This window comes from Gymnoscopelus braueri (assembly GCF_963280865.1).
Source record: "Gymnoscopelus braueri genome assembly, chromosome: 4".
In the NCBI taxonomy this organism is placed as follows: Eukaryota; Metazoa; Chordata; class Actinopteri; order Myctophiformes; family Myctophidae; genus Gymnoscopelus; species Gymnoscopelus braueri.
Window position 1 is genome coordinate 29,620,780 of NC_137605.1, and position 27,719 is coordinate 29,648,498.

A 27,719-nucleotide genomic window follows, 5' to 3' on the forward strand; every position below is an offset into this window, starting at 1 on the left:
TTCAAAAATATCAGATCTGCTCTTTCTTTTAAATATTTTGAATATGTATATATATTAATTTTTTTCAAGTGAACTTTTGTAACTCAAATCTTTGCTTCTGGGGGATTCTACAAATGTCTTCTAAATCCTAACAGTTCTTTTTGAAAAAACGCATGTTGCTATAATATCAGTGGTTCTCAAAACTTTTTTGATGTCAAGGACCCCCAAAATTATGTATTTGTCCACCGACCCCCATCTCAAAATATGTTGTTCCAGGGACCCCCAGAAGCAAAGATTTGAGTTAAAAAAAATTCCCTTAAAAAATGTATATACATATTCGAAGATCTGCACAGATTTTCACGATTAAAAAAAAAACTAGTCCATACCCGTGGGGGATATGCGCACATGATCTGGCAACCCCATTCATCCCATAGCTCGCGGGGCCATCCCACAGCTGGGCAGCCGTAACCATGGCGACATTGTTTTACATAAAAACGCTAATAAACAGCTGACAGTTGGGGAAAGCGAAAAACGGGCTTAGCTGTTCAGTGCACATGGTAATGGTCAATGGCTGTGTGCAAATGCAGATCAATTGCTCCAGCTACTGAGGAGAACCGGGCAGAACGATTCTGGGCTCACCACAATCACACCACCACAGAGCTTTGTAGAATTATAGGAGGATAGCAGATCTACAAGCTCACAGCGCGGCAGCTTGTAGATCTGCTATTTTTAAATAGCCAAAGTATAAAATAATGGTTTAAGTGGTTACACGGTTGCGTTCCCGGTTTGAATGGGTTAAGAAACTAAGGAAAAACTGGGTCTCCTCTCCAGTCCCTTTATCAGCGAGACAGAGCGCTGCCTCCTCCTCAGCCTCCTCATGCTGGCCTCTGAGGTTATGTAATGTGCCAGTGTGGGCTGGCTGGGCTCAGCCAGTAACCAGATTATGTCACATCCACAGATAGATGGCTGAAGGACGGCCATCTTGCCACACCTTTGTTTTCTTCTGTCTCTTGACTTCCTTCAGTAGGGAGGTGTCTGTCCATGACTGATTTCTCACCACAGTCTCAGCCCTATTTCGGTAAGATCCTGGAAAAAACGCATTTGACTCACCCAGAACTGGAGTCACTGAGAAAGGATGGGCTCTGCCCACTCCTATGTTGACGTTAGTCATTCTAAAAACCCAAATCCATCTCCTCCGGTACCGTTAACGTGCGATCGACTTCAACTCTACAAACTGTACCACATCAGCCAAGTATATTTTTGCCGTGGCTGGTCATTTTATAAACTCAGCCAGCCACTTGTTACAGTCACTGAGATCATAGAAGAGGTTTATGTGATTGAGTTAAAATAGAACTGACACATTTATAGGCCAAGTCATCCATCATATCCTGACCATTAAAGGGAAAAAGAATAGCTCAACCGTCCTCATTTGGTGAAGTCTCGCTGCAGGCGATACAGATAACAAAAATAATTCTAAAGCTTGATTCATGGCTGAATACAGTCGGATATCTTTTCAGGTAAAGCAGAACAGTGCTGCTTTTGGCCCTCAGGCCCTCACTGCTCTCGCTCTTAACTGTATAAAGTGAGGCTCATGTTTCACATGATGAATGACTAAGTGGGCCAAACATGAAATGGCGAGCTCTCTGTTATGGAAGAATGACAGTTGATGACCCTGTGCCTTCTTTTTCTGCAGGCCCAGTTCTGCTTAATTTTGCATAGCTCTACAAAAGCTGGTGCTGTTGAATAAAAAAACAGGGTGCATGAGTTCATGAATTTAGTTGATGCTCACTCAGGCTTTGAAAAGGTAGGTTAGTACACTCCTTTCTCTCCATCTTATATAGGTCTTCCTGTTCTTACAATTTAGGCCATGTCATATTGAATGACCTTGCACAAATTGAATACACAATGAGACATGACAAAGCATTTGTAGCACAACCACCACATGCACAAGCCATGCTGTCCTGCTCTTTGTTTGCTAAACATTGAATAGCCTAGTTTTTAGAATTAACTTTTCATCTATTGGAAGCCTACGGTAGATGAGCAACACTAGAGTTTGTAATTAATTAGCCTAATTTGTTTCTATTGCAAGTCTATTGAAGTCCTAGAACAGAATAATTGAGACTTCTACAGTGACTACCACTGAAGCTAATGTGTCTGAGTTCTGTTGCAGTGCTGGGAGTGATGACCTTAGTTGGCCTTGGCCAGCATCACAACAACACATGGGCAAAGAGGTGAAGAGTTGAAGTTTCAACTTTCTGATTTAAAACCTAATAATGAAAAGAAACAATGTTTTATTTGTACCTTGTGCACCCACAAGGTATGTTTAATTGTCACCAAATTAAAATGATAATAATAAGAAGAACAGCTTTCCAACTGTACGATATAAGCATATACAAAGTGGGTCCGGTTGCACAACTTGCACATCCTAAGAAGCTCAGTGTTGTTTTAAAATATCTTATGTTTCCTCCTTTGGAAGGAGAAAATATTTATGTTGCCTATGTAAGCTCACTTACAAGCTCACTTCAGAATATCATTTCGGAAAGTTGCAGAAATGAGCAGACACAGACCCCTTCCGATTTGATCCCCAAAAAGGAGCTGTCCAATGGTATGTGATGTTCTGAACGGCAGTTTGTTTGAGGCAGCCCTTATCTCTGACTATGTTTGTTGTACTATAGGTTTAACTGTATGAAAGTGAACGATGACAATGTCAGTGAAAAAGAACATGCATGTTCAGCAAACCTTTCCTTGGTAAATGTGAGAAGTATATTGAGTCCCTGCAATGAATGACCCCCCTACAGTGGCTTCAGCAGGCCGTGGCAGCCTCTCCATGTCTGCCTCAGTGATCCAGGCCACTCTCCCAGCCCTTGGCGCAACTCAGTACAGCTCAGCACCCACGTGTTGTCAGCAGCTCCTGTTATGCAACTCCCCCTTGTCAGACAAAAGCTCAGCCAGGCCCGGCACAAATCACTGACTGCTCTGTACTGGCAACGGGGTAGTTAATGTTAGCCAGTAACTCAAGCCACTGCCCAGGTCTCCTCTTGTAAAACGTAAACATTGAAGTTTACTTGGCCCATGTTGGTGCAGTAGTGCTCTAAACTATTTTGATCTATTTTTTTAGGACTCTGAGGACACATCTGTTATGCTTTTGTTTTCATCTCCGCCAGGCCGGAGATTATGATTTCATCCCTGTCCGGCTGTCCGTTTGTCCTCTTGTCCTTTTGCGTTTTCTTCAAAACATACTTTTTGCTACTGCTCCTACAGATTTTGTCACACAAACTCACACAAATCATATTTTTCATATTCCATTCTCATTGGCTATGATTGACTTCCAAACTTTGTGGGCCCTGTGTAGCAAACCCCGCCTGGCAGAGAATGAGCTGCGCTCCGAGGAGCATTTCAGATAGGTCACTGTCAATGTAGAGAGACTCCCAGCATATGGACCGTAAATGTGCAATAACTGGCTGAGCCACCAGGCACCCCCACATCTGGTATGTTTGTCGCAGAAACATAAACAAGCTTTAGGGTTAGCTATGCTAGCATAGATTATCTTTGATATAAGATCCCTGGAATTGGTATAAGCAGACTATGGTCTTCCATCAAAACTAATGAAACAACAACACCCAGTTGTGCAGTGATATGTTAAAATCTTAAAGTGAAATGGCAGTGTACAGTATGAGGATTAGACCGGACATGAAGTTATTTGTGCTTCAGCACTGCCGCATTGTGTGTTCTTTGTCTGCTATATTTAATCACAAATTAAAAATGAATGGTGCTTGACTGACTCACGTACCAAAATATGTAGGCCAGCTCTTACAAATGGGCCTTGTGTAGTTTTTTTTTCCAGCAATCTCAGGAATGGTTTCATGAACAAAGCATCAGAGGTTGAGTAGGCTTTCAGGAATGGTTGACGTTAGGAGTACGGAATGTAAGAAGTATTTTCTTTGGTCCGTCTGGATACATTTATTCCATAGGGATTCTGATTTATCTGTAGGCCTTTGTACCATTGGTTCATCTCTAAATGTCCTATGACGTCTGTCTGTCAGATGAAGCACTCCATTCCCTGCACCTGGTGTGATAAGTGTTTCTTACACTAATCAAGCCATTCATTTACTTCCATGACATCCAGTTAACTCCAACATAAGAGGCTTTACCTGAGGCCATGGCCCTGGGGAGTAGGCCTGTCACAATTATTACATAATCGTTTAATCGCAATTATTTGAGATAATCGCCCAAAAAAATGCGATTATGTTGAACATTCTTTTTAAATGTTCACACATTTTCAAATATTAAAAAAAGCACAAATGGCTTGTAAGTCAGTTATATCTGACATTTTGTATGCAATTATTAAATATGTCAATAATGTCTTTGTATATTTCAGTTATTTGTCACATCTGCCCGGTGCAATTTTTGATTACGAAGCCTAAAAGGCGTCAAATGTTCCAATGTTCAACGCCAAACACACAATTAAATCCTTAATCGCAATTATTTGACTGACTTTTAATCGTCAACTTAAATCTGTGATCGTGACAGCCCTACTGTGGAGATGCTTTACTGTTAAAGCATGCATAAACATAACTTTGGAGCATGGGAAGTCAATGCTTTCATCCTCTACACCTCCAACTTAAACTACAAATCGGAAGCGTATCGCCTCCAGAATTCTCTGATGACACCGTTATTGTCGGCTGTATCGCAGATGACAATATATGAATGAGTGTTCTTCTACTCTACTGATACTGTATACTGTACTGATACTGTATTGATAGTGATACTGTTCTTTTTTTCTTCTTCCTCTAACTGCCTCTCTAACTGTCTACCGAAGGGCTGGGCAGCAGGAAATGGGGCATAATCTGTTGCAGCTCAGATTAGTACAATATGTTAAGGCAATATACGCCATAAATGTCAGATTTTTGCAATGGGGCTTCACGTTTTCTATTCTATTTTCTGTTCAACAAAGAAAGGAATGGTGCTATACTTTATAAACAAAGTACTGAATACAGTAACAGAACTGGCAGACTGCAGTCATTTAAAATAATAAATAGTCAGTTCTGTTGGGAAACAGAACTAAACTGTGGCTGTTTATTGATGGTCCATAGCTTGTGTCTCACATCTCCAAAGTACTGCGTATGTGTGGTGAGCTGATGGTGGTGTTGGGGGGGTGAGAGAGAGAGAATGATAGACCAAGACCATGCACATAAATTAGGGCTAATAGCCATATAGCAAGAATATTAGCGAAATTAGGCCTAATTTCCACGCAGCAAGAATATTAGGGAAGTGTAGCATAAGCAGTCAGGATTAACATGTAGCTTTTGGTACTATGGGAGCTGTTTTCACACTGAAGTTTGCATAGGAAGCTTTTTGCAGAGTACTCAGAGAGTACTTAACTCTACAAGTACTGAAGTCCGTTTCCTGTGCTTCTTTTTTTGTTCAGGTTTATGAACGGCTTCCACCCGCACCCGGCTACCATTAGAATGTTGAACAAGGCATGACCACCGCCTGTCACCAGGCTGGCCATAGACTTTTCCTTTTCCTTGTGGCTTTTACCATGTGGATTGTACCAGTGAAACGTTACCTTTGTGGACTATGTGGTTGAACCTTAATCAATAGTATTATGCTATGTTCATGCACCTCATGTTTCACCTCCGGTACATACTGTACCGGATGGATATGCTACGTGTATATAGATATATTTTGTTTGATTTGTCTTTTTTTTCCCCCTTACTCCCCCTGCCCCCCCCTCTTATTTTTTTTAAATAACAAAAAATAACTGATTGAGCTCGCACAAAAACGAATTTCACCCACTTTTGTTTTACACCTGTAAACCTGTGATGTGACAATAAAGTTGATTCTGATTCTGATTTGAATAATGATGAATAAACAGCAGGAGAGAAAGAGGGAAGGGGGATAGAGCGAGTCATAAAGTGAGAGAATGATGGAGAGGTGTAAAAGGAGTAAACTGGTGACTCATCAGGCACGGTGGTGAACAGTTCACTGAGTCAGATCTGAGGCAGGAACATTGGCGGGTGGAGGAGCCAAGGGATCGGTGGGAATATACAGTAGAGGAGATGACTGGAGGTAGCAAGGAAAGGCAGGCTTAAAGTCCACAGGCATTCTGGCTCGAGCTTGTTTAGGGTAACACCAAAGGCATTCAGCTTAGGTTCGTACGTAGCTATTGGAGATAGTAGCAGACTCTCTGCTTATTCAGAGAGAGCCAAATTGAAAGAAGAAAAAAAGAAAAAATCCTTCATTTGAATCAGCATTGCTGTTGAAAAGTGCATGTGTGCTCAGCAAACCTTCTCTGGATAAATAAATTATCTAGCTGAGCGAGTTTAATAGACAGTACATTTTGTCTGGGTGTGTGTATTGATTACTCTACATCCAGTGTATCAGCAGCCAAGTCACGCTGCCTCACACATTTTGTCTTCATTGATTTTTAGAGACTGAAATGTGTGAAATTACTTTTTATTTATTTTATTTTTTCAGCAAAAATAGGCCTTTTGAATGATTAAACAGGAGTTTGGTTCTTTTTCTCATTTCTATACCATCATAATCTACAACTATTAATCGATGAAGTTTACACAGTGACACAGTTCTTTGCTAGTCAACGTATCTCAGGCATTTACTGGTCATTTCATTTTTTGTGTTCTGATGTAGACCTATTGGCTAAAACAACACTAGGAAGGCCTATAGCCTATGTTAAATGAAGTCCGCCAGTCTATTGTAAGAGCTACTGTGTTTGACAATTCCAACATTAGGTACTTAAATCATTATGCTTAAATCCTGCCTCCTTCACAACTACATAGGGCTGCAATCGTCATATCTTCCACTATGGAGTCTGCCTTATCTGAATCTGCAAGGAGATGCTGTTTAAATGCTTTCCTAAAAAGTATCCGACTCTCTCCTCCTTGTGCTGTCAACATAAATATCTTAGTAAATGGGTCATCATTGGAACTATTGCTGCTAGCATGAGCCATACGGGTTGCATAGTGCTTGCACATAGTCACTGTTTTTTCCACCATTTCTTTTTCATCATTGTCATAGGTAACACTAAATCCGTAAAGCTCAACCATGCCAACTGAGAATTTTCACTGGGTAGGCTAATTTACAGAAAAGCACCCCCCCCCCCCCCAATAACGTTATTGAATTGAACATACGCCCTGAAGCATGTGTAGCAAACCGAACGTTTTGAAGGCCAATACAATTCTATATATTTTTTAAGTTGTCTTAGAGAACACATCAACATCTTTAGTGTTTATTATACCTGTGTACTGTATGTAAATATTAAGCCTATGAATCACGTATTAATTTAGAGATTCAACCCTTACCTGCCCCTTTTTAAAAAATATTTGACTATGTAGCTAAATACTTCCATTGTGATGTGAATGATACACTTTTGTTTATATACAATAGAGTTGAATTATAACTAAACCCCTGTCATTGTTTTTGTCTTCTAACATGCTTTGCGTGAGCTGACTCTCTTTGTGTCATGTAGTAGGTCTTGTTGAGGATGCACTGGGTTAAGTCATAATTTAAGCTAAACAAAAATATATCAAATAAAGTAATGAATGAAGCAATACGTTCTGACAGCTTGACAGCAATGTCATGTTGGCTAATGTAAAGGTTGACATGCTGCTGCCAAAAAAACAAGGTTAAGGTACAGTAGTACAGAGTGACGGTGACCAACCAAACAACTTCATGCTAATCTGTTTGTTTATTGGGATTACATGCAAATTTGAGTAAACACTTTCATAAGTCTATTGATAGTGGACACCATAGCTGTTGTCGTGGGAGAGCCATGTGACTGAGGAGTCAAATGTTCCAAAGCAATGTGCCATTTGCACATGAAAGGGGGGTCGATGGGGTTATCATGTTTGTGTAGCTAGCTGGTTTGTTGTTGTCCTTGTTTAAACTCTATGAACACCTTTCTTCTCTTGCTTGGCTTATAGTGCTAACATTCTAGAAACCATGTTATTCATCTCCAACATGAGTCACTTTAAGACCTTACCTTTTTAGAGATTTCATGTTTCAGAGACACATCAGTGTTCGTGGATCAACAATTTTCCAAATAAGATGTAGGCCTCAAGCTTTCTCAAATGAAACCCTTTCACTTTCAGTGTTATACTGACTTTTTTTTCCTTCTTATTCTCATTCCAGGTGTGGTAACTTGGGGTAAAGAGCTACTCCCCCCCCCGACCCCCCGCCCCCCCCCCCCCCCTGCTATCGGGATCCTGTTGGGGAGGTCAGATCCCCAGTTTATTTTTTCTCTGTCCTGATGCCCCCCGTCACCCTTTAAATTCATGATCACATGACCGTGGATATGGACGCAGTCCTGTCCGACTTTGTCCGTTCCACTGGAGCAGAACCAGGACTGGCCAGAGACCTGCTAGAGGGTGAGTGATGTGGCATCGTGTATGATGGTTGGTGAATGAACAACCGCCTGTGTCATTTCAGACATGAGGAAAATAACTCAACTCACTCTTTCAAGATCTCAAGATATATAGATCTCGACATGTAACTAAATGTCCATGTCAAATTTCATGTCGAAAAACAAATGGCATTATGTGGTGATTCCTTTTTTCCACGATGGCAGCATTATACACTAAGGTTTCAGGACATAAGGCTCATGTTTAATGAGGATTTGGGGAATAGGTGTAATTTGACCATTGCAAAAAAACTCAATTTTGATTTTGTGAACGACAGCTTATAGGAAGGGGACTGTAATTTGACCGCCCTATGAGTCAAAGCTGCTGGTTCATTAGGCTCTCACACACTGACGGAAGGAAGGTATAGACTGAATCGACTGTTGCCTAGCAGCAGCGCAAGCTGCAGATATACGAATATGGGTTAAAAATGTAATGCACCGCAGTGCACAGCTACAGCAATGAGCAGCCAAGACGTGTTCCAAATTCTGATATTTATTCAAGCAACGGAATGTGCCAGTGGCCTTTACACAAGATAAGAGTGCCTATGGTTGTGTTGACTTGTGGTAAATATTTAAACTCATTAACAAGTGTCAGGCCGGTCTGCATGACACAGAATCTAGGTCTGTCTGTATGGTTGGACCTGCTAGCGGAGATAGATGCAGCGCTCATCCGCTCTCTCCCTCCCTCCCCCCTCTCTCTCTCTTTCTCTCTCTTTCTCTCTCTTTCTTTCTGTCTCTCTCTGCAGGTAAAAACTGGGATTTCACTGCTGCCCTCAGTGACTTCGAGCAGCTGCGACAGGTGCATGCTGGGAACCTGTCGTACTCGTTTGCCGAGGAGAAGACATACACACCTCCCGATAAGGAGATGGCCAGGCTGGGGCGGCCCCTCCTCCACCGCCAAGATGAGGTGGTGCAAGGTGAGGCCGCTGGCAAGTGATGTTTTTTTTATTTACCTTTCTCCAGCTTCAATAATTTGGTTTGACTAGCAGGTTAGGCGAGGTGCTGGGATGCATAACTCACCACTGAAAATCAACAGCAACATTTAAATTCAAAGTGTAGGCTGTTCTTGATAGGTGAAAATACTGGCGACACAATTTAGATGTAAAGTAGGAAATTAGAAAGTAGGAACTTATGTAGATCTCGGAATAAACAAAGAATCTACTTAGCTCCGATCAGTGGCGTAACGCAGAATCGCGGGGCCTCCCCGCGGGAGTTTCACGTACATGCACGCGCGTGCAGCGTGCGTGCAGCGTGTGTGCAGCGTGCGTGCAGCGTGCGTGCACAACCTGCGCCTGCGCGCGCGCGATTTCTGGTCTAATTCGGTCTAATTCGGGTCTAATTCGGTTCTATTTGACCAATATAAATCAACTTTTTTCTTTTTTTTTGCTGTAAAAATATTTGTATCAGCGCAGGCGGGGCCCCCCCTGATGGTGGCCCCCCCGCACCGCATCACTTGCTACCCCTCCGTTACGCCACTGGCTCCGATGTGGATCTCAGACTTCATGTGACCCCCCTGTGATGTCATATATCTTTGACGTCAATCATCTATGACGAATCTATGATGTATGACTCCAAATTTGGTTTAAGGTTTCAGTGCAATCATCCCCATTGACTTCCATTATAAAATGTAACATTTACATTTTTTGTTAAATATCTAAAAAAGTATGAACAATATATAAAATAATAATAGTGGAGGTACTTCTGTAGCCTACTGGGCTGGTGCTGATTGGCCCAGTGGTTTGCATGATTCGCTACGGATAGGCACTGTCAAAGACAGCTAGCCTCTTGCAGAGCCATGCCTTAAAAAAACAAACCTGACTCATGCAGTGATGTTGCTAGGTTTTCAATGTAATGGGTCCCGGGACCCAAGGGTGGTCTTTTAGATTCAATTTTCCCAATAAAATGTGTAATTTTTAACAAAGTGCAGCGTTTAACTTGTGTTTGATCTTATATGGTTATAATACAGTTATATTGTATCTGAAAGAAAATGTATCTGAAAGAAATCAACAATTTCCTAACCTGACAACTTTAAAATTTACATAATAAAAGTATGCAAACATAGAACAGTAGGCTATATAAAGTAAATTGCACCAAAATATAGTAAAAAAAAAAAAAAAATACTTTGGTGGCATTTAAATATGGTTGCATTTTACACCACTATAACAACAATGGACAATCACTATGTTTTTAATTTACAAGAAATTTTGATTTTGGTGACATTTCAAGGCACAGACATTCATGTTTCAGCTCCATAGAGTTCAGCTCCAGTGACGGGTGTTATACTAAAAAGTGTGACCCATAAAATCAGGTCAGCTCACGGCATACACGGTACAGAGCAGAGACGTTGCCCCGGGTGTTATACTCAAATGTGTGACCCTATGCAATCTGGTCAAAATGGTGGTGTCCGGTTTTATTTAAAAAAAAAATCTACTCGGATTTGTTGTTCATAACTTAGGATAAAGTAGGATGCGGCCAGCTAGCCATGCAAAATGGCCAGCTGTGGCTTTTTTTTTAACGCGATTTCTCTCAACGTGGAATTTGTTGTTGACAACAGTGTGCGTCCCATGGACGCACGGTCAGTGAGTTGGATGCGTCTTTTCTTAATCATAATGCGTCAGAGACGCAGGAGGACACAGGCCTATCAGCATCACTGCTCATGACCAACATCTTCCCGTTCCCTATGACTCTCATCTGTCTCTCCGGTGTGTACATTGAAATAAAGCATACAATCTTCTCTTTTCTTGTCAACTTTTGTCTCTTTGGACAGCTACAGAGAAGCGTCTGTCAAGGGGCATCTCTCACGCCAGTTCGACCATTGTGTCACTGGCCCGGTCTCATGTCTCCAGTACGGCCGGCAGTGGCAGCAGCAGCGAGCTCCTCCTGGACACACCACTCTGCACTTTTCAACTCCCAGATCTCACTGTGTACCGCGACGACTTCAGGGGTTTCATCGAGAGGGACCTCATCGAGCAGTCTATGATGGTGGCCTTGGAGCATGCCGGTGAGTGTTGGGTGTTGCAGTGTCCCTTGCTGAGTGAGTTCCCTTTTTCTTTCCTTCATAAGGAAATGTGTTCACGGTCATCTCTTGAACAAGGAGATCTTATTATATAAAAAAGACCAGACATGAAGTCTAATAACAGCCCTGTGCAATCTTTAGCTGTTGATAGTTAGGTAACTAACTAGGTGTGCAGTTTGTGATCAAAGCCGCTCTGTATTATATAAACCAATATATTTAATTAGCTTAAACCTGAATTAAAATAATTCTACTCAATCAGCTGTTCTAAGACAACGAACTAGCCAATTTCAGTGCAGTATTCTACCCTGTATAGTGCTGCCAGGGGAATCCAGACACGTTCACATTACATTTGAAGAGTTTACACTCTTCAAGATATCCTTCATTTGTGTAAAGTGACACCTACAGTTATTAAATAAATACTGACATGCAGTCTTTCATGAATAGCATTCCAGTTTCTATATTTTGAAACAGAAAGTGATATAGTCCTGTTTGCTGGCAGGTCGACTGAACTGGTGGACACGGTTGGGAGTGGGACCTCATTGTCAGAGTCTGTTACCTTTGGCAACAAGTGGAGATGGAAATTGCCTGTTGCATGCTGCCTCGCTTGGTGAGTATCAGACACCCTTCAACAAGACCTCAGTACAGTGGAAGCTCACATGCCATTAACATGAATTATAAGCGCGTCCCTGTTAGCTTAAGTATTACCGATAATTGCAGGTCATGTTACAGCATAAATTGAATTAACCTGTGCAACCCGCTGGAGTGTGATAACCCAGAAAATGACAGATATGCAAGCATTTTTCCCAGCATTGTTGTGAAGCTTCTGAATAGCAGATTTGGAATAACTGTTTATATACCTCAAATACTCTTGACCTTTGGGTAAAGGCCATAAACCACCATCATGTCCCAAGCATTCACTCTTTGCATCTTTTGGATATTGTTGTTAAAGGGTTCCCACAACACTTGACAAATTGCCAAAGGCAATCAAATCCCCGGATCCCACTTTCAAAACGGTGCACTAAAGCACATGCCGGCCCTGAAATATGTGGAAAATGTGGAAAATGTGTTGGAGTTAGCAAGGAACGCTGTGAGCATAAAGAACAGAAAACCTGGCTTTGACCAGGGTTCCTGGGCTCGCCTCTTCATCTCTACCTTGAGCCTTAGCATGATATGCTAACAGGCTGCTTTTATGTCTGATGCAGGTATGTGGGGTTTCCATGACCGGGACCTCATGCTGCGGAAGTCTCTGTACGCGCTGATGGACCATGGCCAGGAGAGGGAAGCATTGAAGCGCAGATGGAGATGGCAGCAGACACAGCAAAACAAAGAGGTACAAGGGGGTCCATTTCTATACATATTCTTTGAGACACACATAGGGGTATTTGGGGGCATCGCCAAGCCTGCCATTGTCTTGTAGGTGCAAACAACAAGGGTATCAGCATTAAGTTTGTGAGACGGATCGTATACTTTGATATATATATTTTTATGTCCTAGAGCAAAACTATGGCCTAAGTATCGTAGTGCAGGGACCTACAACATAAAAACTTACGATGGATGGGACGTCCAAATATAGTTTTTTCAAGCTCCCGAGCCACAAAAAAGGAACCAAATCCACACAAGAAGCACCATTGGTTGCGCCTCCAACACACTCACGTGATCGATTCCCTTCCCTTATTCGCACATCCTAGGGCATGTAGGGCGCTGTAGCTAAATAAATAATTCTTTATAACTCTAGATTGATGGCATGAAGGCAGTTGTAGCAGGCTTGTGGAGCGTGAGGTTGTCATTTTGACCCCCTGTAGCCAGCTTGGAAAACCTGTTTGTGTGTAGCGGGGAGAAAGTGAGTTGCTGTAGAAATGCTCTCTATTCCACTCAACAACTGCCGTTGAGGTGCATTTGGCCAGAACCCACAAATGCTCCACAGGAGTTGTTCGGCGGTCAACGTTAGAAAACTGCAGTTCTCAGGAGACGTCGTTTGTTAACTGTATGAATGGGAACCAGTATGTTAGCGAGAAAGACGACACATTCACAGTAAAGAGGGATGGAAAGTAATAATACTGTTCCATACTGTTGTGTGAATGATGCACAATTTAGACGGCACCTCCAGTTTGAAATGAATTTATCATATCCATGTTGAGCTTCTATGATGCCCATTACTCAATATCTTTTTGACTTTTATCTCTCCACTTCTAAATGCCACCCACATTGGGTGTGTTACTGTGTTTATTGTTTTATTGGATCCCCGTTAGCTTCCTTTCCACCCATGCAATAGCTAGTCTTCCTGGGGTCCATGGAAACACACAACATGGAACAAAGACTAGACTGACAACTGCATAGAATGGCAGAATAAAAAAAGTAAAATCAGAAAAATACAAAGAATAAGGCAATTTCGACAATATAACTGATCTATACATACCAGGAGATAATTAAGATAAGTAGAAGTGGAATCAATAATACAGTAAATCTCAATGGCTCACAGCAAATAGACAAAGATAATTACTGGTAATGGCAAAATGTAATAAAAGAAGACAAACATACTGAATGAGAAGATATTTTCAGAAAGAAGGTACTTGTGTTTCTTTAGTTTTACTATATTTGTAGGGACCATAAGTCCCCATAAGGATAGTAAAACCAGAAAAGATATTGGCCACATGTGGAAATTTGTCTGGTCTCCATGAGGAAAAGTGTTATTTTTATTGTTAAGAAAGGATTTTAATATTTAGTTTTTTCTTTATCCCTAACAGTATCCGTACAGTACAGTGCATACTCTGCTCAAAGGCAAATGTTAAAATGTGGATCCTAATAAAAAACTGTGTGTGTGTTTCAGTCTGGCCTGCTGTACACAGAGGAGGAGTGGCAGAAGGAATGGAACGACCTGTTGAAACTGGCCTCCAGTGAACCCAGGATACACTACAGCACCAACACCACCAACGGGTAAGGCCTGGCTCAGACAACGCAGGGACTGTTGGTCCTGCACAGCTAGTCCCACTCATGTTTTTATGCATGAACAAACACAACGAGATAGTCATAGTAATAGGGTCTGACTGGGCGGCCCTACTTCAGTCCGTATGCTGCTTGCTGTAACAGAAAAGAGGCACTTGAGCTTTATTTTGTTGTGTGCCTAGTGTAAGGCCAACGAGAGGAATGTATTAAGAGTTTATTTTAGCGAATGTTAACCCTGCGTAACCCCAACCCTCACATTGAGGTTTGTCTAAATGTGGTTCTTTGTTTTTTAGCAGATCCTCTGAAAAAAATGCTGGCATCTTCCTATGCTGTTCCCTGCATGTCTGTGGGTTTTCACTTCGTGACCAGGCCACAAAGCCCCAAAAATTGCTATGTCTTTTGAAAATAAGCGATTGTGAAAATTCATTCCTTCCATCTTTGTTCAAGGTTTAAGGGGTTATGCATAAGGTCTCTTCTAAGATAAAAGTTGGATTTAACGCATTATAATCAACCTGTTAGGCCGAAGTTTGCTCTGCTTGTTTTTTTCTTGACCACATCGGAGAGCGACTTATGTCTATGCCTCATTATGTGTTCTGTTGTATTGTGTGCAGGGTGGAGTCCACTGAGGAGCCCGTCTACGAGAGTTTAGAGGAGTTTCATGTGTTTGTACTGGCCCATGTCCTCAGGAGACCCATAGTGGTGGTGGCCGACACCATGCTCAGGGACTCTGGAGGAGAGGGTAAGTGCCACATGCCGGACCTGGGCTAGACTGTATATACAGATGAAGGGTGTCGTTCCACTAAAGTCTATATTCCATTTAGCAAAACGGCTGCCACCATAAAGTCATCAGTTAAGAGATTGACACACCGCAGTATTCGTACTGATTCACTCCTTCATCTACGTAGGCATCTATATTTTTGTGATGCCATGTGCTGCTTTATCAGGGGACTACAGGATCAAGTTGTTGGAAAGTACAATTCAGCTGACACACATTTTCAAGATATTCCCAGGCTTTATGTAAAATAAGAGGAAAAGGTAAATGAACCTTCTACCACTTAACGATTTTGCCATAAAGTTATTTGATATTGAAAGTTACACAACACTCCTTTTAAGCAATTTAAGCAATTTAAGCAACACTTGTAATAGGCTGAACAGTGGCTGTAGATTTTAACGTTCCTACGTTAATGGTTATATAATGTATAACCCTTGGAGGCATGGGCGTATGAAGCATTGAAAATGTGGGATGGGACAATCTCACAGGTGGTCTGGGGGTCATTACGCACAATACATTTCTCCAACAAAGCTCAGCTACTACTTGTGATGATAATAATAAGCAAGCGGAATAGATTTAATTATGAAGCATTGACATGACTCTGAAAGGAGAACAGAGTGGATAGACCGGTGCACCGATTTTTGACATGGTAAAGTGGGGGATTTAAACTAATCATTTAAAAAAAGGTTTATAATGGCTGTGATGCCCATGCTTTTCAGATAGTTAATGTCCTCATTACCAGTGGTGTAAAGTAACTAAGTACATTTACTCAAGTACTGTACTTAATTACATTTTGGGGTACTTTTACTTTACTAAAGTATTTCCAATTTTCAATACTTTTACTTCTACACCACTACATCTCAGAGGCAAATATTGTACTTTTACTCCACTACTATTATTTGAAAACCTTAGTTACTAGTTACTTTGTAGATTTTGATTATTATCACAAAACATGCGCTTCAGCCCTATATGCATTTCGGCTTATTATCTACAAGCTCACAATGCGTCACGATACGACTCATTGTGAGCTTGTAGATCTGCTATTTTCAAAAGATTTTCAAAAACAGAGTACCTCTACATTGCAGCATTGATACTTTTACTTAAGTAAAAAATTTGAGTACTTTTCCCACCACTGCTCATTGCCCATCACTCTCCTCACAGCCTTTGCTCCCATCCCGTTCGGAGGCATCTACCTACCACTGGAGGTGCCTGCTGCTAAGTGCCATCGCTCGCCTCTGGTCCTGGCTTACGACCAGGCACATTTCTCTGCCCTCGTCTCCATGGAACAGAAGGACAGCTCCAAAGAGCAAGGTAATATTCTTATGTCATTCATCACTATAATCTGCATCTTTCAGCCATCTGCCACCACAGCACCAGTTTTGAAACCACAATGTACACACATAAATGCTAAGTATTTGTATGTAGCCTATACATGCTGTACAAATGTTGCAGTATTGTGATACATGGGGGGGGGGCTGAAAGCATCATTGGCTTTATTTGAAATTATATTTAAAAAGTGACACATTGTTTGTCACAAAAGAATCACAGAGGTGTTGTGGTGAAAACCCATGTTTCACCATGCCATGCCATGCCATGTCTGGCATAGAAGTAAGTTCTGTACCCCTTGATGGGGTTCCAGGAGGCCCCCAGCAAAATTGGTTAATATAGCATCAAAATCAGTTTAATCACTTTAAACCTATATACATCGGCTATTTGAAAATAGCCAATCTACAATCGTGGCGTGTTTTGAGCTTGTAGATCTGCTATTGTTTTTAAATCTTGAATCTTGAAATCTTGAAAATAACAACACAAATATTGTAAGGAGGTACTACCTGGCCCACAATAATTTGTGATGTGGGTCCGCAGCCAGATTTGAGGGTCCTTGACATGACATTGTTTGAGAACCACTGCTAAATATTAATTCCAGAACCAACATGGATAAACTTTTGACAAACAAATGTACAGAAGCAGGAAATCTGTTCCTATCATCCAGAGGAACGCTGTCACTGGCCTAGTTTAAAAAATGCATTTAATTTGATTTCATAGGTGAAGGTGAACGAGAGGAATCTTTCACCTCAAATCTATCTAACAAATTTTTACCTGAATTTTACAAATGAAATTTCCATTGTGGAACAATAAAGATTTGACTTGAACTTACAACATCACCATTGTGGGAATTGACCAAGTCCACCTTGTTACTATAGTGGTGTGACTTACAATTTCCCACTACAATCATAAGTCGTTTGAAGTCAAATATATATTTTTTACAACTACATGGTTAATTGCCACCAACATTTGGCTTTGTGGGCAACCTGAAAGATTGCCTCCAGAGAAGATTGAGTGCATTTGTGTGTGTTCTCTTCACAGTGGTTATCCCTCTTACTGACTCGGAGCACAAGATGTTGCCTGTGCACTTTGCCGTGGACCCTGGGAAGGACTGGGAGTGGGGGAAGGATGACACAGACAACGTGATGCTGGCAAGGTATGGTGATCTTTCAAAAGAAAGTGCATTTCCCTCCAAGCGTTTTCTTAGAAAGTTAAATGTGTATTGTTTGAATTTGCACATGTTAACTTGTAAATGTGTACATACACACACACACACACACACACACACACACACACACACACACACACACACACACACACACACACACACACACACACACGGCTATCCCTTAAGGACAGAGTGTCAGTGTTTAAGCATTGACTTCTGACTCCAGATTAGTGACACTCACTGCCAGTGACAATGAGATCAGTTGTAAACGCCTTCTATGAATGGAGCAGAGAATACCCCAAATAGCAGCTAGGTAAAAATAACTAGATGGACTGGTTACTTCAGTTGATTACGTTTGTGTATTTTTATTTATAAATTGATATATAAAATTTTTCTTTACGTCCACTTCAATCACTTCTTAACTCTTTAACAGAGTGTATACATTAAAAAACTCACCCACTGCCAGATATTTTGAGATTTTCTTACCTTTTCAAGTATTCACAGAATATTTATCTCCAGTATGATCGATCCCCTGATGGTTGCTAATCACAGAGGGTTTCACTGTGCTTCCTCTGGGGAAAAAAATGTCATCGCGACCTCCCGTTCTTTTATATGCCTTTGAAAATAGCATGTCTCGGCCAAAAATACATATTTTTTTAAAAAAGTACACAGGAGCCGAGATACAGCATTTTTAAGTAATAAGTTAACCGGGAAGTGAATGGAGCAGTAAATCTTCGGATCGCGTTATCTCTGGTTCTGTGTGAGAAAAAAAAAAAGGCAGGCTGAGCCATAGCAGAATTTGACGAATTAACTCGTCCATGGCAGGCAATGAGTTCATAAATAAACGTAGGTTCTGTTGATGTGTTAGAAACGTCATAGTCTTGTAGACGGTACATAGTACTGTAAGATCTGTAAAAACCACTGTATGTGTGGTTTAGTGCGAGTGCCTGCATTGAAACCTGGCTAAATTATCTGTATTGATTTAACACTTAATGAGGATTAACAGTGATATATTGAGATGAGTGCTTCACTAAAGAAAAACTAATGAGTGGTTCACTGCTAGCCTGTCCAAATACAAAGAGATTTAGTTCAGCACTTTATCTCATGTAAAGAACCGGTGCTCCTAATATTTGGTCCGAAATCCTCATTGTTAATTTATCCATTTGAAGGTCCCAAGAGTGCACAAACTCTCTGGGTTAAATGAATGCTCAGGATTTTTACTGTGTACACTTTTGTCTGCAATGGGGATTGAATTCAGGCCAGGTGCCACTGTCCTGTGAATGCTTGGATTATGCTTGACATATAGAATGTTGATACTGGCCACTTATTCCCTATAGTAGACGTGCGCAGTTCTTTTATGTTGTCATTTGGAGAAAGCCACTGAATTAATATTAAGCCATCTGCGTCACAGAGGATGTGTACATACACACAGAGAGTCATTTGGATCTCATGTCATATATCCTGGTCAATGTCCTTTGCTGGATAAGTTGGGCAGATTTGTTGTGAAAACATGTGGTTTAAAAACAAGCAAACAGAAAAACAATGGTAATAATGATAAAGTGATTAGCTATGTTGTTGAATCTATTCAGGCTTCTCTTGAAGTGGGGTATGGCAGTTTTCTCATTTTTTAAACTACTTATGCCATTTACATAAACAGAATAGTATCCCAGTATTTCCATTGTAACAAAAACAAGCTTAGGATTGTCAAAATATCACAAATATCACAAAAGCAAAATATCACCTTTTAAGGTGATATTTTGCTTTTGATTGTATGTCAATAAAAGTATTTTATTCTAATCAAAATGTCAATCGTAGTTCAATAGCAGCATCAGAATATACTGTATGTACTGTATGGTAGAAGAACTTTTGACATGTTTCACACCATGATTATTCCATTTCTATCTTCTTTCCAGTGTGGCTTTGTCATTGGAGGCCAAGCTCCAGATGTTGCACAGCTACATGACGGTCACCTGGCTGCCCCTGCCTTGTGAGGTACAGGTGACATTTCACATCAAAGCCGGAGAGATCTCTTCCAGCCTTTGCCAAAACCACATGTAAAGTCATATAGAAGGAAGAATCACTCGTGGTACAGCCATGACACTCATCAGTTGTTTTGGACAAGCAAATATAAATTAGGCTTTAAAGGGAAGCTTGCAGTGTTGCCTCATCAGAAGATGTTTATTTCATGAGTATAATAATTTCCTTTTTAAAAACATTCCCACCCTCCCCTCTCAACATGCATCTGACATCCAAGCCAAAGGAATGATAAGCAGATGTGAGAGCTGTGTTTTTGTTGTATGGAACTACAGTACGTGTTTTTATTGTAAGCAGGCCCTAATGTGTTTTTTATCAGGTCTGTCGTCTTCTCCCTGGTATATAAACTCTGTGTGAAAACAAACCACACTGAGCTGTTAAGGTCATAAAATGACGCCACACAGCCACTGTGTCAATGGCCCTCTTGTGTGCCACACACTGATGCCAGCTAGTTAGGAAGGATAACAAGTTCATGGCAATTTCACAGTTAGCTTGCAAGCGAGAGGTAGCCATGGAGAGTTTCCTGTAATAGAATTGCTTCTAAGAATTAATAATAGCTCTACGATAGGAGCTGTGTCCACTTATGTTAGCCCTACGGAAGCCTTGGCAAACAGGGGGATATTTTATGACTACTCATAGTTTTTTTTAGATGAGAATGATGTGTCATCATCTAGGTTATACGGTTTCCCAGTATAGCATTATTCATTTTAGAGCCTCTCAAAGGAACTGGCAGAAATGAGAAGGAACAGTTCTGCTCCCAGTCATCTAATTTTCTGTTCCATTTTCTCGGTTGGCTACCCTGCAACATTTTGCCCCATTGCAGATTTTCTCTTTATTTCTAAACTTGTGACTGCTTGTCTTTGAGATTTATAAAAATGCATGAGTTAGATTTTTTTTAACCCATTTTTTTCTTCAGGATTTCAGGACGGTAAACCAATTTCTAATGAGGATTATTGTTTGTACTGTTGTGTGTACTGTCAATATTTCCTGTGTTTTTGTCTAGATCAAATCAGTTAATCAGTTTAATGCACTTAGTTTAGCTCACAATTTGTTAATAAATAACAGAGCATTTAAAATGAACTATGAACAATGAAAAGCAAACAAAAACTATTATTAAACACCAAGTACACACGGCCTCAGTCAGGTGTACATTTTGTTAACCCTAACCTAAAATAATTTTACTAGAAGTTACACAGATACCCCCCAAAAAAGTATTCTCCTTTTATTAACAATTCACAATCAAATAGCTTTGCTTAAGTTTAATAAAATTAGACCCATTGATGATAGCTTGCCTTAAGATGGGCTAGCTTTAGCTTGTTAATTTGTACTAGCCAGTCCTGGGTTAGGGGGTTCTTTGTCCCATACATATGTCTTTTAATGAGAGCTTATCTGTCTCCCTCCAGCAAGCTCCTCTGGCCCAGCCTGAGTCTCCCACAGCGTCTGCAGGAGAGGATGCCCGCACGCCCCCAGACTCAGGAGAGTCAGATAAAGAGTCGGTTAGCAGCAGCTCCAACGGCAATGGAGACACAACCACCACGACAACGGTCAATGGAGGCGGGACCTCAAGCAAGAACAGCTCCTCCTCTTCATCCAGCTCATCCAGCAACAGCTCCTCGGGGACAGGTACAATAGGCAAGGACAAGAGCAAGAAGGAGAAGGAGAAAGACAAAGATAAAGACAAAGACAAAGACAAGAAGAGGGCAGACACGGTGGCCACTAAGCTTGGCAGCTTTGGCAAGAGCCTGGGCAGCAAGTTGAAGAAAAATGTGGGTGGGCTGATGACAGGGAAAAACGCAGGAGCAGGAGGAGCCAAGCAGGAGGGTGGGGAGAAGAAGAAGGGCTCGTTGAGGGGAAGGAAAGGCAGCAAGGACAGCTCACCCTCAGCCCACGCCTCCGAAGACTCTGGGAAAGGCTCACCCTCCTCAGGCAGTGAACGGCTCAATGGGACAGGCAGCAGTATCAGCAGCAATGGTGGGAGCAGCACTGAGGGGGACCCCTACAAATACAGCGCTGATGTCAAGGTGAGCCTGGGCATCTTGCGTGGCGCTATGCAGGGCGAGAGGAAATTCATCTTTGCTGGCCTTCTCACCACCAGCAACCGCCAGCCCTTCCAGGAAGAGATGATCCAGCGCTATTTGGCTGATGCGGAGGAACGCTTCCGAGTTGAGCAGGAACAGCAGCGCCGGGACGTGGAGAGAAAAGGCGTCACCAACGGCATCCAGCCACCCAAGAAGGAGGCCCTGGGCAGCACCGAAGTGGGCTATCGGCCTTATGAAGCCAAAGAGGAGCTCTCGGAGAGCTCAGTGGCCTCCTTCAACCACCTTAAGTCTTCCTCCTTCAGCCCTTCTATGTACTCTGGTGTTGTTCCTATCCCCCGCCCTTCCTTTGTAGACCAGCCCCCTGCCCCGGCACCCCTAACTCAGCACCTTCATATGCACGGCTACATGGAGACACGGCGGCAGCTAGCTGGCGGCTCCCCCGCTTCCTCCTACCCAGGTCTGCCCTCTTACGCTACCCTCCCACGCCATTGCCCCACGGCGCAGGGCCCTGTCCAGCCCCACTACAACTACCCCCCGCAAGCCCCCGCCTCCCTCAGCCCCTCCCGCCTCACCCCCTCCTACCCACCTGAACACGATACGCCGGACTACCTTGTGTCCGAGCCGGCAGGTGGAGGCTACAGCAATGGCTTCCGGGACATGCGCTCCACCTTGGACTCTCGGAGCGGGCCACCCCCGGTTAGACACTACTCACTGGGCAGTGCTGGCGGTCTCGCCGGTCTGCAGTCCACCCGCTGCAGGACACCCAGCTGCACCTACTTTGGACACCCAGAGACGGGCAACTACTGCTCCTACTGCTACCGAGAAGAGCTGAAGAGGAGGGAGACAGAACCAGCTATCCATAGGTTCTGAACAGACTTTATCGGGTTTAGAGTTTTCCGTAAGAGTGGCCTTTTCAGTATAAAATAAGGCTACGTGGGTCAACCTCTGAAAGGACAGGAGAGGCAAGACCAGCCTTTTCCCTACTCCGCTGCGTCACTTCCTGTTGGAGAGAGAAGGCAACAGTAGTGTGTTGCAAACAGGTTCGACATGACCATAGAGGAAAAGGAATGGTTGCTGACGGCCAGAGTCCCACATTAGATTATAGAACTAACTGCACTTCTGTTACATTTTGCTGTGGCTCTTATACAGGCATTGTGTGTGTATGTGTGTGTGCGTGTGTGTGTGTGTGTGTGTGTGTGTGTGTGTGTGTGTGTGTGTGTGTGTGTGTGTGTGTGTGTGTGTGAGCTGCAGGCTCTCCTCGTTATCTTTGTTGAACGCCTTGCTACTGTCTCCTCCTGGTGGAGAGAATGTATACGGCAGGCACCAGCACCACACAAATAAAGTCACTAACACACACACTCACACAGTCACACAGGCACACACACACACACATGCACTAATACGCAAACACACACATTAATACACTACAAAATAAGCACAAACTGAAAAAAGCTTGGGTACCTTCACTCCATTTGTGGTGAGAATATACGGCTTGGTAAATTGATGGTTGTTTGACCATTTGAAGACACATCCAGTTTTGGGTTATTTCAGCGTTACTGCAGATTTTACACTACTGTTACTAAGATGCTGGTGTTCCATGTTCCTCGGGAAAGAGCAGGGTTATTCCTTCTTGAGTTATTTATTGGTCATCATACACGTAATGCAAAGCCAGGCTATCGTGCTATGCTAATGAGTTGAGTTACCGCGGGTTGCGGTGGTGCTAATGTTCCGGAATGCAACAGATAAACCACCATGCATTCAGCACATCTGCTCTACACTGTTAATGGCATCTCTCTGGCATGCTTTGTCAAAACCATTTTGTTTTTCTTCCTGAATGAGGCCAAGATGTCAACATTTTGAAGATTAAGAACATTGCAAATATAGAATAGTGACATGGGTGTTGCAGTGCAACAGCAGAGAACTAAAAATGCTGTCCACACTACCTGATTTGGATTTTTATTTTATTTTACTGCAGATGAAATGCTTTGCTTAATTTATACTCCATCGTACGACGGTGTCGCTTGCCAGAAATGGCAGATCTAAAAGCTCACAAGGGTCGCATGACGTGTCGCTTGCCGAAAACAGCAGATCTACAAGCTCACAACACGCTGTACGACGAAGTATAAATCAGGCTTTACTGTCCCTCACGTGGGTCTTCCTGTTTTGCTATCCACGATAGTGGATAGGTGTTTCATTTTTGTAGCCAATGTAACTATAATATTGCAATTATACGCAACCAAAGTAAATTTCATCACATATGTTGCTTGGACCGTATTTCAAAACACATGTTGGAGACACCTGTCATTACCGAAGACAGTGCTATTGTGATATACTAAATTATTCTCACTGGTTTCCTTTTCTGTGAAAGACAAAAGGAAAATATTGTTTTAATGCGATATTAACTTTGAGAGCAAACTAACAGAATCAACAAATAATTGTTCAGAGTTGCTAATAGAAAATTGGGATGTCTCCAGTTATGACAGCTGTCTTCCGTTGGTGTTTTTATATCCCACTGTGATATGAAAACACCAATATTTGTGTACCGACATTGAAAAATGGCATTTACGATGCATTAACATATTTTGTATTCAGTGACTATATAGTATGCAGTAACGGTCACTGTGATGTTACTAAAGAAAACATCTTTACTCTTATGGTTAGAATGTTAAACATGTTAACATACATTTCCTTAATTGGGCCTGTTGCGATCAGAAAAACATCTCATGTAAATGATACCTGTATGCTATCCTGACTAAAGGGACATCCTCCTAATTATATTTGTTTGGATTGGATGCTCACCCCAATTTACCAACTTTGATTAAGGGTGATTTGTCAACTTCCAAGTGTTCAAGCCACCCAAAGCAGTCGCTTAACCTCTTTTCTGCACAAATTCAAGCACTTTCCTGATGTCCATTAGACATGTTGTTACTGTTTTTGAAGGGGTGTGACTGTTGTCCTTTGCTCATGTCAGAACTGCATACACTGCCACCTCCTGTGCTGGAGGGCAGGTGCATGAGTGGAAACCTTCTATAAAGAGGGGCTCTGTTGCTGTGGAGCTACATTGTAAAGTTCTCAGTGTTCATTTAACTCAGTCACAGTGTACAAAAGGGTAAATTTTGTACACGCTCCAAGTTACAAATGGATAAATTAACACTGAAGATGTTACTGTGTACAACGTTTTTGGTGCCAGTGTCACCGTCTAGCTCAGTTTCCTCGTTGCCTTTTTCAGTCTTTGTCCTTGTGGCATTATAATCTTGTCAGTATGTTATACAAGATAAGCACCAAGTATTTACACTACTAGTTTTATTTGCTGCAGATTCATTTCTGTTCCCTCCCTTCAAAAAAAACAAAACAAAGCAAATGGAAACATCTCCCCTCTTTAATGTTGAACTTATTGCTGTTGTGTCATGTTTTTTCAGTGAGGCATATCAAATGGATGATATTGGCTAAATACTTTCATTGATCTGCAGTCAGAAACCTGAAGTCTTCCTTGTTATTATTTCTAAATTCAGTCTATATTAATGGTACTCAGTGTATTTAGTAGCAATGTGTTTTTTTCCACACATTATTAATAATGAGCCATGTTAACTCGTAAAGAGTTTGTTTAAAGAAGCTGACAACAAAAGTAGCTGTCCTACTCTTTTTGACTGTATCATCTCTGACATCGGTCGATCAGTCTTGAACATTTCAAAGCACAATTGAGTATGCAATTCACTGCCTTGCCCAATGGATGGCACACTTGTATTTTTATTATTCAGTGTAGGAATTTGTCATGCCCTATACCAAAAATAACATAGAAAATATTGGAGTCATCTAGTACAAATATGAGCGAGACCATCTACTACTTTTTGGAAAATCCTCAAGAAATTAACGTATTTTCTGCTTTGCATTTCAGTTAACGATGTAAAATGGAAGGACCCCCCCAAACACACACACGCACAGTATGCTGTGTGTGTGTGTGTGTGTTGATGTGTACACTCACACTAATGCTGACTAAATCTGCAATGAATTATGTCAAACAAATTATGCAGGCACAAGCAAAAACTATCGTGGGATAATGCCTGTCTTAAAATTATGTTTGTGTATGTGTTTTTACTTCCCTTCCCATAAGATTATTGGCTTATGACCACAGCTCCATTTTGTTTTATTATTTTTTTTATTTTTTTTGTCCATTTAAGAACGTGGATGCCTCACGGAACATGTTGGAACATTGGACTTTACTGACTGCAAACACTTTTTTTGTATTTAATAGAAAAAAGAAAAAAACTATGAGAGGTTGTATAAACAAGTTTTTTGAGTTATTTTTGTAAACCCAAAGTTTTACAGTGTTTTTAAAAGATAAGAATGTATATTGTCAGACACTAAAAGAGTGGATGATTGACTTGTAAGCGCCTGAATTTCAGTTGGAAAATCAGTGTTGGATCAGGAAGTGACATTTTGGCTGTCAATGGCAGTTCCCAAGTGAGCCCCTTCAAACTCAAGGCTTTCTCTGTGGCAAACAAATTTCCTCTTTGCTGACCTGGCAAGATATGAAATGAGAATATATTTATAGTAAGACATTTCTTCTTCTTTTCAGAGGTCTCCTTGTGGAATGTTTAGTTGAGATTACTTAGGATGTTCTTTCTTATATGGCTAAAGCCTCATTTATACTTCATGGCACGATGTGTCGCATGGCAAAAATAACTGATGTTGATGAGCGACACCACCATGTGACAGAGTATAAATTAGGATTAACTGTTTAGCAGACTGGCTTTTGTTTTTGAGTTCATTAGATTTTTTTACAAGTTACTTTTTCTACAGCCACCAATCTGTGCTATGCTAAACCATAATGGTGAGTGAAAATTGGATGGGTGGTTTTTCAATTCATGCTCTTTTTGTCCCAGCCAATTTCTTCCGAATCAGAGCAGAGTGACAGAATTTGTCTTAAGCAGTTACTGACGTTTTTTTTAATTTTATTTAATTTTGTACACTTGCTGTCATTTGTATGGGACAGGTTAGTCATCATCAGCAACATTAACATGGGATTCTTTTAGCTGCATGGGACTGGAACTGTTGCATGTAAATGGCAATCCAATTAACCACATTTGTGCATTACTTTGAGATGATTTCAGTTGTCTTGGTTTTCTGACCTGTTGTTTTAAATTGTTTTATCTATTAATGTTTTGGAAGGAGAGCCCAGGCTGTGTGAACGTGCAATCTGGATAGAAGAACATCAGATTTTATGTTAGGTTGTTATTAATTTTTTGCACCGTTTGAATAAATTCTCATGGTATTTCAAGAATCTGGTCTCTTTTTTACTTTTAAAAGTATTTACACGCATCCATTTAACAATACTATGTTACTACAATGTACTTGATAATGACATTACATTTTGTATTAAAACACAAGGTACACAGAGTGCTACTCAAATCTGGGGATCATTTGGAAAAGGCACGCTTTCAGACCCTAAGGTGGCCATACATAGAAATGATTTCTGCTGCTACACTTCAAACATCTAACCTACCGTAAACAAACTTGAATGCAATGCAGTGGAATGGTAAAAACATTCATCATAGTTATTGCTGACAGATCATTTGTAGCTTCAGCAAGGTTTCACTGTTAGTGCTAATTTGTTATTGGTCTTTTTTGTATTTGCTTAACCTTGCTGCATTATATATCACTGAAAAACTCCAGCTCAGATGATGCAAGGTCCTGTGTCTGGGGCTGTTTTATGTATTAGAGAAATCGGAGACCCTTATGTAATATTGAACAGTTTCCCATGTGGTAAAAAATCCAGACCTCTTTCTATTATAGTTCACAGAGAGACAGAGTCTCTCCACCTGTTCATTTAGGGAGGATAGACTGTACCTCAGGAAAGTATTCAAAATTTCCATTTTCTTCTTGGAAGGAATTGATGCTGAATTTGTCTCCATGTCATCTTCCAGAATGTTACTATGTTTGGATGAAAGAGAAGAGAGGAGTCCCCCCATACAGAAGGATCATCAGAAGGTATTAAATCATGGACTGCTAAGAAAAAATGCATA

At 41.3% G+C, this 27,719-nt stretch overlaps 1 protein-coding gene across 1 annotated transcript in view; it reads left to right on the forward strand.

Annotated features, from left to right (window-relative positions):
* Positions 1–26,977, forward strand: part of otud7b (OTU deubiquitinase 7B) — a 36,710-nt gene extending 9,733 nt beyond the window's left edge. Inside the window, exons 2-12 of the mRNA XM_080426895.1 lie at positions 8,131–8,366; positions 9,145–9,315; positions 11,166–11,399; positions 11,914–12,021; positions 12,617–12,744; positions 14,242–14,348; positions 14,969–15,096; positions 16,291–16,440; positions 17,497–17,611; positions 19,537–19,615; positions 21,061–26,977. Coding sequence (XP_080283021.1) covers positions 8,282–8,366; positions 9,145–9,315; positions 11,166–11,399; positions 11,914–12,021; positions 12,617–12,744; positions 14,242–14,348; positions 14,969–15,096; positions 16,291–16,440; positions 17,497–17,611; positions 19,537–19,615; positions 21,061–22,566 — 2,811 coding nt within the window. The 5' untranslated portion in view covers positions 8,131–8,281 and the 3' untranslated portion in view covers positions 22,567–26,977. The remainder of the gene's footprint in view (positions 1–8,130; positions 8,367–9,144; positions 9,316–11,165; positions 11,400–11,913; positions 12,022–12,616; positions 12,745–14,241; positions 14,349–14,968; positions 15,097–16,290; positions 16,441–17,496; positions 17,612–19,536; positions 19,616–21,060) is intronic.
* The last annotated feature ends 742 nt before the right edge of the window (positions 26,978–27,719 follow it).